General features: G+C 37.1%; 1 protein-coding gene across 2 annotated transcripts; it reads left to right on the forward strand.

Annotated features, from left to right (window-relative positions):
- Positions 1-3: 3 nt before the first annotated feature.
- On the forward strand, positions 4-10,402 carry PDE327 (FAD/NAD(P)-binding oxidoreductase family protein). Of its 2 annotated transcripts, XM_089139384.1 has the most exons (13): positions 4-418; positions 536-598; positions 1,520-1,960; positions 3,964-4,035; positions 4,420-4,545; positions 6,087-6,299; positions 6,805-6,852; positions 7,299-7,460; positions 7,911-8,072; positions 8,707-8,800; positions 8,875-8,993; positions 9,096-9,140; positions 9,542-10,402. In XM_089139384.1, exons 1-13 carry the CDS (start codon positions 83-85, stop codon positions 9,776-9,778), a joined length of 2,118 nt encoding a protein of 705 aa, XP_088995510.1. In that variant the 5' UTR covers positions 4-82; the 3' UTR covers positions 9,779-10,402. The 2 variants fall into 2 exon arrangements, with proteins under 2 accessions (XP_088995510.1, XP_088995511.1); XM_089139385.1 differs by lacking the exons at positions 8,707-8,800; positions 8,875-8,993; positions 9,096-9,140.
- Positions 10,403-12,698: the final 2,296 nt, after the last annotated feature.

The following is a 12,698-nucleotide window of genomic DNA, read 5'->3' on the forward strand; positions in this document are numbered from 1 at the left end:
GCTCCAAGCCTCCAACGCTAGGCTTTCAACCCGGTTCTTCTTGAAACTCAAAACGCTTATCCAAAGCTCTGCAACTCCTTCGATGTCCATGGCAGCCAAGTCACTGCCGATTCATCTCAGTCCTTCGAATTCTTTCTCGGGCTTCAGGTATCCTGAGCTCAAACCCTCTAATTTTCAGTTCAAAATATTGAGAATCCAGTGTGCCAAGAGGTCAGAGAGGAAGGGAAAGCTGAGGTATCCCTCGGAGAAGAAGCAGCTTAGAGTGAAGAAGAAAACCTTAAAAGACGTCAAGAACAAGGATGAGGGTTTCTGGAAGTTGTCTAAACTTGCTGTTCCAGTTGATAAGGACCCGGGAAAAGATTATCTTGGGATATCAGATGCTCTGCTTGAGGAGATTGCTAAAGTTCTTGAATTTCCGGTATCTTTCTCCTCTCAACTTATTTTTTTACAGTTTCGTATTACCTGTGAAGTTGCTCCGCTTGCTTTTCGGCTTAGTTGAAGTTTCTTAATCGTTGCTGGCTGTTTGTTTTGCTAGTTTGGTTCCATGTTACCACGTGAAGCTTTCACTGTCGTTCGGAAATCTTTTGATGCCAGGAAGGTTGGTTCACCATGAAATTCATGTAACCCTCTTTTTTCCATCGCTTGATTTGATTGTCATTTGTAAAGTGGTTGAGTGTGATCTTGATTAACTTCATAACGAAAAATTGAATGCAACAATGCTACACTTTCCACACTATATTGTTGTAGTTCTCCATGTCTTATTATTGCTTATCTGGGTAACTATTTTAACCTTTTATATGTGTTTCTCCAAATGTGTTTAGTTTGTGTAGCACTGTTCTTTTTCGGTAGGATGATTTGTTCATGCTGAATTATTGTTACACACTTTGGAGGAGGGACATAAGCGAGATGGTAGAGAGTGCAAATCTGTAAACCTTGAGCATAATTGTTAGGTGTGGCCCCAGGTTTCTTGGTAAGCACAGATAACCCATGGTACAGTTTCATCATGAAGTCTCCAAATTCTTCTTAGAACTAGAAATCCATCGAGCAACTCTCATTTCCCTGATTAAAAGCAAGCTTTCTTAATATAATCCAGTGACATACTAGTTGTGGGAAAGGAAGATTTTAACTCGAGAGAAATAAGCCGGAGCTATTTAACAGCTGCATGCCTTTTAGGTTACAACAGCCTGAACGGATTAAGATGTTAAGAAAATAGGTGTGGTACGGAATGAAAAGAATATTTCAAAGCATTTAATTATTTTATTTGGTTTTTTCTTTTCTTTATTGGATTATGGTCAAATGTTAATGATTTATAGTTAATATGTGATATATGGCTGAACATAATCATTGTTAAGGCAGATTTCAAGCTTTCCCTGGATCAACTAGGCTGCAGCCCAGAAATTCCCACTGTTTTCAGCAAAATGTTGTGTATTGCGGAGCTGATATTGGATTTTTCATATTTGGGTTGCATAATTTATTAATAATGTGTATCTGCTTGGGTTGTTTTCCTTATTCTTTGCAGTTGCTAAAGGAGCCCAAATTTGTCTATACTGTGCACATGGATGTCAAGAAACTTTTGAAGTTGGAGCCTCGGATGTGGGATTTTGTTACTGAGTTGGAACCTGAACCTGGGCTTGTAGAGCATATGCCTCATGAGACAGTCAGTGGTGATTTGATCAGTATAATACGTAATTACCAGGAAACTGATGAAGGAAAGGAATTACAAGGTGATCTCAGCATCTTCTCTGAGGGTTCACGTAGATTTGGAACTACTGAAAAGCCAAAAATTGTTGTTGTGGGTAGCGGGCCCGCAGGATTGTTTGCATCTCTGGTGCTTGTGGAACTTGGTGCGCAGGTCACACTGATAGAAAGAGGTCAAGCTGTGGAACAGAGAGGACGGGATATCGGTGCTTTGGTAGTTCGTCGAATTTTACAGTTGGAAAGCAACTTTTGCTTTGGGGAGGTCATATTCTGATTCACTTAGAAAAGTTCCTTTCAGTATCTTAACCTCTAGGTACCATAGCAGTTTTTCCCCCTCCTATTTCTATTTCAGATACATTATTTTCCCTTGTGATTCTGTAGTCAAATCACTTTCTTTTTCCTCTTGGACTAGATTCTTGTTTCAGTTAACTGTTCTAGTTTGGAACTGTGATATAGCAGGGTTCTTGTTTCTACTGTTTGTAAAGGGTGGAATGTTAGGGGAATGGGAGGGAAAGATAATTGGCTTGGGTGAGTTCAAAACTTCCTGTTGTAGTTGTCACCCAACCAGTGTTGGAAATGACAAATAGACAAGTTTGGCCTTGCTTTGGAGAATAAGAGATAGGGACTGGTGTGGCTTAAAAAATTGGTATCTAAACTAGGCTCAGAATATGGTTTCTTTGTCTTTTGCAGAATTATCTAATGTGTACTACTGAATTTTGCATATAACCACTAAAATTTATCCATCTGTACTAGTGGATTGACGAAGGAAACTATTCATCAATGGGGCAAATTTTGTGATTTTAAGTACCTTGGTCATTGGGCTTTGACAATCTACTTTCTCAAGTAAGGGTTCATCTTTTAAATATATAGCACAAGTAAGCGTGAAGATTAGGGTTTGGATATTGGATTGATTCTTGGAGTAACATCGATTTGGTTAGAGCTTTGTTTATGGCCTAGTATCACCATAAATATGTCTGTCCAACAGGTATGTTATATAGGTAAATGATGTTGGCAGAGTAGATTGTTGACTAAAGAAAAGGGAAAGCAGTAGGTATCAATGGTCTGAGTATCACCAGAAATGGATTCATCAAACAGGTGCATTATATGGGTAAATGATGTCAGTGGAATAGACTCTTGACTAAAGAAAAAGGGAAAGCAGTAGGTATTCAAGGCTATGAGGAGAAACAACCAGATCATCCAAGTGGACATATCAGGGTCAAAAAGGGAAAGGAAGTTCCTGTGGCTCTTCAGTCCATTTGTTTGGTGTCTTGAGAGATCCTCTGAGCTGGCACTGAGTTTTCCAACATCGGCTACATTAGCAAAGTGTTAAATTTTAGACTGATTCAATCAGGTACCCTCCCATGTAATTGCATATTTTTCTCATTTTTTTTCAGCCATTCATCTCTTATTAGAAAGCTTTCTTTTTCCACTTGATCACCTCCATTTTTGGCTGAAACTTGATTTACTAGCAGAGGACCTTGTGATGTACTTATTCGCAAAATTCAGTTCTATTCGATCTCCCAAGCACCGGGAGGGGGGGGGGGCAGATAGAGCTTACCTTTTTTGTGTCATTGCTTAATTAATTGTACTTCTCTTGTTCTGTAAATAAAGTCATCAGAGCCTAAGCCACTCTTTCTGTTCTGCATGGCTTACCATTCTAATCCATGAAGACTCATTAATGACAACGACAATCATAACTGTATACAAACTATATGGGTTGGATACATGGATTTAGCAAGGAAACAGATAAGGAAGTGAAAAGGAATAAATGAAAGAATAAAAAAACAATAAATAATGGGAATAAGTCAAAGAAGTACTATAAGAAGCATCCCAGGAATACTCCTGCACAATGGGTTGGCAACACAGATTTTTGTCCTCCAAACAACTCTGTTCATGGTCATATTAGTGTCGAGCCCCACCACAAGCATATCCTTTCTTACTACATTGCCAATAGCCATTTTAGGCCTTCCGCTACCTCTTTGACTTCTGTACCGTGAAATGCCATTATCGTCCATAAATTTAAGCTGTCTTTTGGTTAGTCTTTGTTTCTTGTCCGTTTTATGCACTGTAACAAATCCATAGATAGATGTTGAAAGTGAGTACTTAGGTTGGCATAATTTTAAATACAAAAGCTGTGCAATTGCTTAAGATGAATCTGCTACCTCTCTCTCTCTCTCTCTCTCTCTCAAGATTCAGAATTTACTTTAGTCCTTAAATTTTTTTCCCTTCTTACGCACTCATTCATTAAAGACTTACACATGGCAGGGTGGTGCAGGCACTTGGAGTGATGGGAAACTAGTGACTAGAATTGGAAGGAACAGCAACAGTGTTTTGGCTGTAGGTATCTGGATCCCATCCTGGTCTTTATAATATTTTCTTTTATTCTGATGAGGGGAACTTGATATTTTGCGCTGAAATACTTCCTCTTGAATCTTTGCAAGTTGTCTGTGATGGCCAGGGAATACAAGAATTGATCCTGATGATCAGTTGCATATTATATTCCTGTAAATGCTTAGGGCAATGACTATCCTGCTTCTAGGCATGGCATGCATATTATTGTTCTAATCAATTTAGTTGTACAAGTTATGAGCTTTTGTTATCCCTTATCATTAATTTCCCTCTCTTTTGGTGCAAAGCTCCTTTTAGCTGTAAATGTCTGATCTTTGTAAATTTTTTGGTTTCTTAACATTAATTGTGTGCAGTTCACTTGTTTCCTGTCAGGTTATGAAAACATTGGTTCAATTTGGAGCACCACCAAACATCCTGGTTGATGGAAAACCACATCTGGGAACAGATAGATTAATCCCATTACTACGCAACTTCCGGCAACATCTACTGGACTTGGGTGTGAGTAACATACTTTTGCATATTTGTTTATAAGCAAGCAAATGCACACTTTTTGGTTTAAGGTGTTTAGAACTCTGGTTACCTTAGGCAATTGCCTTGCTTGTGCAATGTGCATAGCCCAAACCATGAACATTAAGGTTGTGTTAGGTTGACTAGAATTAAATAGAAATGACAAGAAAAAAACACTATTATACTAATTTCCATTGGACTGGAAATATCACACTGTTTGGTCTGATATTGATTCTTTTGACAGTTTCTGAATGTCTTTGGGAGTGGTGAAAATCTCACAGGTAGCCCACGATAAAGTCTTGCCAAAATTTTACTTTTTCTTGTAAGTTTTGTCTTGGACTTGTGTCTAGAGTGAATATTGGCATGGGTCCCACAACATTTGGAAAATAAAATATGAAAATTTTTATTTTAATTTCTTTTTTATTGATGTTAGAATAAAGGGCAAATAAATAAAGAAAGAAAGAGAAATAGGTACGTCGCGGATTAGTGCTAATTCTTGATGGGTTTAGGAGATAAGAGTTTGAGTTGTTTTGGAAATTTGTTTACTTTGGTTTTCTATGTGTGAATTGGCTTTATATGTATTCAAAACCTAGAAATAATAGGTACTGTTCTTGGAGTCTTCACAAGTTTCTGTTAACTCCACAGCATCTTGCACTTCATTCTCTCCTTTATTCTCTTATTTCTTCCTTACTCTAAGTATGGTCGACAATTCACAACCAAAGACCATGGCATTTTTATTTTTCATCTCATTTCATTTCATTTATTTTCTACTTACTTTTCCTGTTCTTTAATTTCCATCCATCTCTTAACAATCAAATACAGCCTAAAGCTTTATCTGAAAGTCTCCAGTGCCCTCTTGTTGGTTCTGATAATGAAAGAATTGATAATCATAAACAGTTAGTAGCTATCTAAGCTTACATTTGTTAAGTGATTGTCTTAGGGCCTGTTTGGTTACATGAATCCAGAGATTTCAAATTTGAAATCTCTGGATTCATGAATCTGAGAATTATACCCGTTTGGTTGTAAAAATCTCTAGATTCATGAAATCTAGAGATTCACCTTTTTACACTAAAAATGTGAATCTGTAGATTTATGGGTAAGGGGTGAAATCCAGAGATTTCAAAAAAGCTATACATTTGCACATTCACAAAAATCACGTTGATCAAATAGTTTTTTTAGGATGAATCCACAGATTTCATTCCACAACCAAACATCTAATTTTATAAATTACAACTCCATAGATTTGAAATCCATAGATTTGAAATCTCTAGATATTTGAAATCTCCAAACTCATGTAACCAAACAGGCCCTTAGTCATTTTAGTTGACCCAGGGGTCTGAAATTTCAAGGAAAAATGGTGAAATTTGGTAAAATGTTTAGTTTTTCCAAGGGCTGAATTGGTGAAATATTTCACTTTTCTGGGAGTAAAATCTCCCTGTGGAATTAGTTGAACTATGTTTTTTACATTCAAATGAAGCAACATGATACCTCCTTAAGTACAGCAATGATGTTTCCTGATTTAATTTGTCTAGGTCACTATCAAGTTTGGCACGAGGTTAGACGATCTGCTAGTAGAGAATGGACAGGCTATTGGAGTCAAAGTTTCAGATTCAAGGCATGAATTGCATTCTAGTAGCGAGAACTTGGGATGTGATGCGGTTGTTCTAGCTGTGGGGCATTCTGCTCGTGATACATATGAAATGCTTCTGTCTCACCATGTTAACTTGGTCCCAAAAGATTTTTCTGTGAGTCACTAAAAATTTAATGACATAATTCGTTTATGACATGTTTATATCATGTAACTAGGCTTTCCTTCAATCTTGAGCATGTTAGGTATTGTTCTTCAGGCTTTTCATTCAGTCTTCAGAAAAAAGATACTTTTGAAAAGGATGGTTCTCTGTTTCTTTTCCTAATTTTCGTTCTTGCTATTAAAGCTGGAAAGTATGTACTATTTTTCAAATCTCTGGCTTTGTTATATTATTATTATTACCATCATCTTGAAGTATATTTTAGGATCTTCTGGGAAGAAAATTGTATGTCTTAGGTATGATCTAATCACATTTTGTTATATTTACACATTAGGAATGGAAAATTTATCATAAGGCATGCATAGAAGGGAATGTTGCAGCACTGAATCTTTTATAATTTGGATTTCGTGTAGAGTTGAATGTATTTTAAAATTGGCTTTTTTATATCTCACTTTGTTGAGTGCTAAAGTACTTTTCTTATGCTTTTTATATGGCCAAACAGGTTGGATTGAGAGTTGAGCATCCTCAAGAACTTATAAACACCATACTGGTTGGTCCTATATTCATTTCTTTCAGAAAATTTTGATTTACCTCATTAATAGGAGCAAATTCTTTTATTTAAATGAAAAAATAGTCTCCAGTGACAAATCTGGTAGTTGAAAAATTACCTGATCCCTCGTGAACCTAGGAGTCCGCATAGTTTTCCTGGAAACTCATTTTCTTTTGTTGCAAGATGTCCATGGAAGAGCTCCTCCTTGATGAGCATGTTTTGGTTTAAATCTTGAAAATACACTGGCAAAAGGGGGTTTTATTCACATACCTGTGTTCAAGAAAACTAGTGAACATGCTCATTTTCCATGAGTTTTTTTCAGTACTCAGGATAGATTGGTGTCCTAAAAGAGGTTTGGCAATGATGAGTCATATGACTGTGTTTGTTACTTTCCATTCTGGTCAAGAAACTACTGAACATGTTTATTTTCCATGAGTTTTTTTCAGTACTCTGCATTTGCCGCTGAAGTTAAAAGTGGAAGAGGAAAAGTACCAGTTGCAGATTACAAGGTAGTCAACTATGTTGATGAAGAGGATATCCGCATGGCTACCAGTTCAGATGAGAGAAGTCGTAGTTGTTATTCTTTTTGCATGTGTCCAGGTGGGCAGGTAACTATTTGATAATATTTATTTCTAAAATTAGCACAATCTTCTAGAGAAAAATAGCAGTCATGAGTTTGCTATCACAATGTCGTATTCACAGAACAAATGATGCATGGTCTTATTGTCATGACTCATCAAGTCAATAAGGAACTCCTTGTGAGTGCCTCCAAATAAAATTGCAATGGGGTTACAATCTTAAAATTTTTCTTCCTTAGTTGTATGAGGTATATCAGCTAAACATCTGCAGCCATCATTCAAAAATTCCTTGAAGTGAATTCTTGGGATGGAGATCAATCTCCACGAATAATATCATTAAGTTATTGTTGAACGATGTCCTCCCAGAGCTGGATGATGAGACTGTGGGCCACATCTGGGATGACTTACATTACTAGAGAATCTTAAGATGACTGCCTGTATCAGATGCTAAGGTTGGTTCACCAAATTACATGCTTTTAGGTTGTTCTCACTAGCACAAATCCTGCTGAACTTTGTATCAATGGCATGTCCTTTTCTCGTCGTGCATCAAGATGGGCGAATGCTGCTCTAGTTGTCTCCATCTCATCAATGGATTTTGAGGCGTTGGGATGCCATGGGCCTCTTGCTGGGATTGAATTTCAGGTAGCTTTTGTTCTACTATCTACTTTTAATCTCTCTTCCGGCATTCTGTGAAGTTTGTTTTCATTCTCTTTCATAACCAAAAAAATCCGGAGGGACGCCAAAAAACCTTTGATGTTGTACATGGAAAACGTGACCTTTTAAGAAATAGATAATTGTCCTCTAATGACAGAAACAGTAAACTCTTTCTTGTAGACAATTTGTTGATCTATGGATGTCATAGAGGACGTGTGGCACCATAGTTTTTAAACTAAGAATCGGATCAGCCAGATCATTGGAGTCAACTAGAGGTTAGTGGCTATTGATCTCTCTGATGCTGCTTGATCCTAATAGAGTTGCTTCAGAATTCAGCCACAATTGGCTGAATCAGCCTAGTTAATTTGATTTATTTCCAGTAGTTAAACCTTATTTATAACTTACCAGGGAGATGAGATGCCATCTGATTGGTCATGTTTAGACTTTATGGCCCAAAATTGACCAGGTTGATTGACCGATCACTTCATGCCCTCTCTTTCTTCATGGAGTATTTGACATGCTTTATAACCACAGTACAATATTCCATTGGATAGCTCCACCTAGTTATACACAAAGGACACATTTATTTATTTTTTATTCTAATCTGATACCTTTTTATCAGAAAGAATTTGAACGAAGAGCTGCCAAAATGGGAGGGGGAAATTTTGTAGTGCCTGTTCAAGCTGTGAATGATTTTCTGGAAAACAAATTATCAGGTAGAAGCTGGTAAACCTTTCTTTATTTAATCACTAACACTGGGCTTACACAACTTCTATAAAATTTTCCACAGTAACATCTGTACCACCAACAAGTTATCGTTTAGGAGTGAAGGCATCAAATCTCCACGAGTTGTTCCCTTCTAATATAACAGAGGCTTTACAACATTCAATCTTGAAGTTTGACAAAGAGGTATCCTTTGATATTCTCTCTCGATCTTATTCATGTCAAAAAAATTTCCCTTGCTAATAAAATGCTTCTGGCCTTTCTTTTTCTCAACCTTGGGACATTCAGCTACCAGGATTCATCTCCAATGATGCAATTCTGCATGGAGTGGAGGTAAATAATAACATTTGTTGGTTAATTCTATGTTTTATGTTTTCAACATTTGTTGGGTTAATTATATCATTTATATGTTTTATGTTTCATATATTAAGCTTATTTATATTTGGTTGTATGTTCAAGTCTTTACACCACCACCAGCTTCTGTAGCCCGATTATATTACCCATCGGTAAATCATAGTTAATGAATTTGAAATGGATGTCTAAGATACCATTAATGGCCGAGTTTAGAACTTGGATGGGTAACAGTCCTTGTGGATAGGTGGTGGCCGTGTTTCAAACTAATAGTATGTTCATCTTTCAAAATACATTTCCAATCGATTAAAATTTATCTTAGTCTGAAGAATCTCTGATCTTTGCTCGGTATGCTAATGACTTCGCCCCCTTTTAAATTTCAGACAAGGACCAGCTCTCCTGTGAGGATATCACGCGATGTTGACACCTATGAAAGTGTGTCATTGAAAGGACTATACCCAATTGGAGAAGGTGCCGGGTATGCAGGTGGGATAGTAAGTGCTGCTGTTGATGGATTATATGCTGGTTTTGCCGTGGCTAAAAAATTTGGTCTGTTCAAGGGAGAAATAGAATCAATTTTGGGGAAGGCTTCTCGACACACTGGATTTGTAAAATATTGAGACTCCTTTGCTTTTGACTTAGCTTCAGTTTTTCCCAGCAGTTTATCAAAGTTGGGAACAAGGCTTTCGACCATGGCTGGAATGCGCTAGATTGGAACCTGGTGTAGGAAGGAAATGTTGCTCTTCCTTTTCAAAAATTTTCTTCCTCTTCTAGGACTAGTTTGGGAGGAATTTTGGATTGTATTGTTGTCACCATAAGAAACTATGTGAATGCCAAATTTTTGTGTAATCCCCAAGTGAGGAAAACTGTAGATGAGAGGTCCTTACGTTGGATTAAGATTTTTGTGGGTCTTTTATTTTGTAATTAGAATGTTGATAAGGAACATTTATGTCATTCTTGCTGTATTTATGCAATCTCTTTGTTTCTATGTTGTTTCCTGCAAGAAATTCCCAACAGCTTTATTATTCCACTGGATGAGATGCAACCGTAAAAGGAGTTCTAATCTGCAGATAGCACCCAGTTTCCGGGTGTAAAAGTGAAGTCTCATTTTGTGTATCATTTCTATTGATTCTGTTTGATGTAGAAGTTTACCTGGAAAATTTTTGTAGAAAATTCATACACCTGAAAAAAAATTCCAGTCTGTTTTCATTGATATGTAACGGTGAACATTTCAACATGCAAAATTTCTTCCATAACAAGCAGATCCATAATTATGATGAATTGGGACATCACTGCACAGGAAGATGCTTTCATTTGGCACGAGCACAGGTTTTGTTAGCTAATACCCATTTGAAATGTTGAAATATGAAACCCCATTAGGCACAGGAACCCTTACTTGCCATAAATCAGCTGAGCTACAGAACCAGTGGATCTCAAGGTATTGCATCTCTGGCCAACCGTTCTAACATGGGGTGGAAGAAACAGAGAAGCCAAAGTGATGGCACAGCAAATATAAATGTAATCAGTAAATAAAAAGCAAGAACTACAAGGCTACCCATAATCACATAACTAAGGAACAACATGACTATGATTACAAATGGGAACTTTACTGTTAATTGTAACAGCGACGAAAGTGACCTGCGGAGTGATGAGCTCACTTCCCATCTTCCTTGAAGATGGTTCATTCTTTGTGTTGCTGTATCAAGGATATCTTGAGGATGTTCATGGAGGTTCTCTAGGGATGGTGACAGGCAGCAACCTTGAGAAACCAAATCTGTACTTGGAAGCTGAAGGAACTTGTGATCCTTGGAAGATGAAGATGGGCAACTCGTCGTTCGGTACCCCATTGCACTTTCGACCAACCAGAGGAGGAAGAAGTTCTTCCTTGGGTACCGGAGATCGCCTTTCCAGACCAGTTTGAAACACAAAAGCTGACACCATGGACATGAGAGGAGGATTGGTAGCTGTATAGATAAAATTGGGAATTTGATCTCAGCTGGTTGGAGGGAGAGTAAGCAAGTCTTGCAGAGACTGTGTCCACACCAGAGGACATGAGGTACATTCTCCACAAGGTTGAAGGACTCCAAACATATTGGACAATCAAGTGAGCCTTCCTCCCCCTTAACACTCATGGAGCTAAATATTATGGATGCACTAACTCAGATTAGCTTGTAAGCAAGCAGTAGAGGCCGGGTTTTACACTTCCAAGTTGTGATCTGTGAAAGTTTAAAGCAAAAGACAAAATGTTAAAATCCACTCTAGAAGAAATGATAACCTGAAGCTAATGTGATCAGTAAAGTTGAAGGCTTGTGAACATCAGGTAATGGTGCTATTCTTGGATCTGGTCTCTTACTTTGGTATCTTTCTAGTGCTCTTCCTGTTGCAGACAATTACTAGACTTTCTAACAAAAAATGACTTAAATGCTCAAATTAACATCTCCAAGCTGGTCAGCTGATCTTTTAATTAAAACAACATCTCTACAAAATACAGAAGAAACCCAGACAAGAAGAGAGAGAGAGTTGTAAGAATACAGAAGAAACCCAGATAAGAAGAGAGAGAGAGAGAGTTGTAAGAATACAGAAGAAACCCAGACAAGAAAGAAGAGAGAGAGAGATAGAAAGTTGTACCAATAAAATAGAAACCCAGGTATGAATTGAGTAAAATCTATAAATGAAAAAAGCATTTCAGATGAAACATGTCAATTGTTCTGTAATTGTATGAAGAAATGAGAACACTAACCTCTGAAACAAAGCTTCTGCAATATCCCTCCAACCTAGCAACGAATGACTCAAAGTATCTCTCATGTTATGAACCCAGAGGCAGCACTGACAAAATATTATTTATATGATAAACAGCAGGGAGGAAACCTACCAAACTACTCTCCAGAATACAGATCACATAGCTAAGAAAGAAATTATTTAATTTACAGTAATCTGAAATTCTGGAATGAGATTCATATTTTTTTAAGATTATTGGATGAGTCACCACATATGACCCTTATAGCAGATGAGCAGATTCCTTGTCGATCGCCTTAATTTCTTTTTCTTGTCTTCTAATAAAACAGGTAACCCTTTGTTGAAATCCAAATTAATGACCTCATTTTTCATTTTTGTCTCCTTACAGACAGTAAGACTTGAGAAGCCAAGAGTCCATTTTCATGACCCTTTTTTCAATGTTTTGGTCTTAGAAATCAACAAGCTTCAAGCTTGATTGTGAAGTCTTAAGTATTCATTTCCATGCATCTGCTTGTGCAAGAACAATGCAATATTCATTGCTAGAACAGTGTTAAAGTGGGTTTGTTTCAAAACCACTATAGAAATATGATGCCTGAGATGACAGGAGCCAAAATTGTGTCATGTCTTATTCAGTTCTTCTAACATCTCTTTCAAAGCCCAAAAAACCAAAAATTAAAAAAGTCACAATCAAGTAACATAATTACTATTTGCCCCCTGTACTTTGATTTTATTACTAATGTAACCCCTGTATTTTGAAAAATTACTAATCCAACCTTTAACTTTGTCTATAATTACTAATGCCCC

This window comes from Hakea prostrata, chromosome 11 (assembly GCF_041222555.1).
Source record: "Hakea prostrata isolate BN-2017 chromosome 11, UWA_Hpros_2, whole genome shotgun sequence".
NCBI lineage: Eukaryota > Viridiplantae > Streptophyta > Magnoliopsida > Proteales > Proteaceae > Hakea > Hakea prostrata.

Coding starts and splice junctions, on each gene's coding strand:
- PDE327 (XM_089139384.1), top strand. CDS start 83: ATGTCCATGGCAGCCAAGTCACTGCCGATTCATCTCAGTCCTTCGAAT. Junction 6,853..7,298: donor AACTTATAAACACCATACTG/GTTGGTCCTATA, acceptor AGTTTTTTTCAG/TACTCTGCATTTGCCGCTGA. Junction 9,141..9,541: donor CAATTCTGCATGGAGTGGAG/GTAAATAATAAC, acceptor TTTAAATTTCAG/ACAAGGACCAGCTCTCCTGT.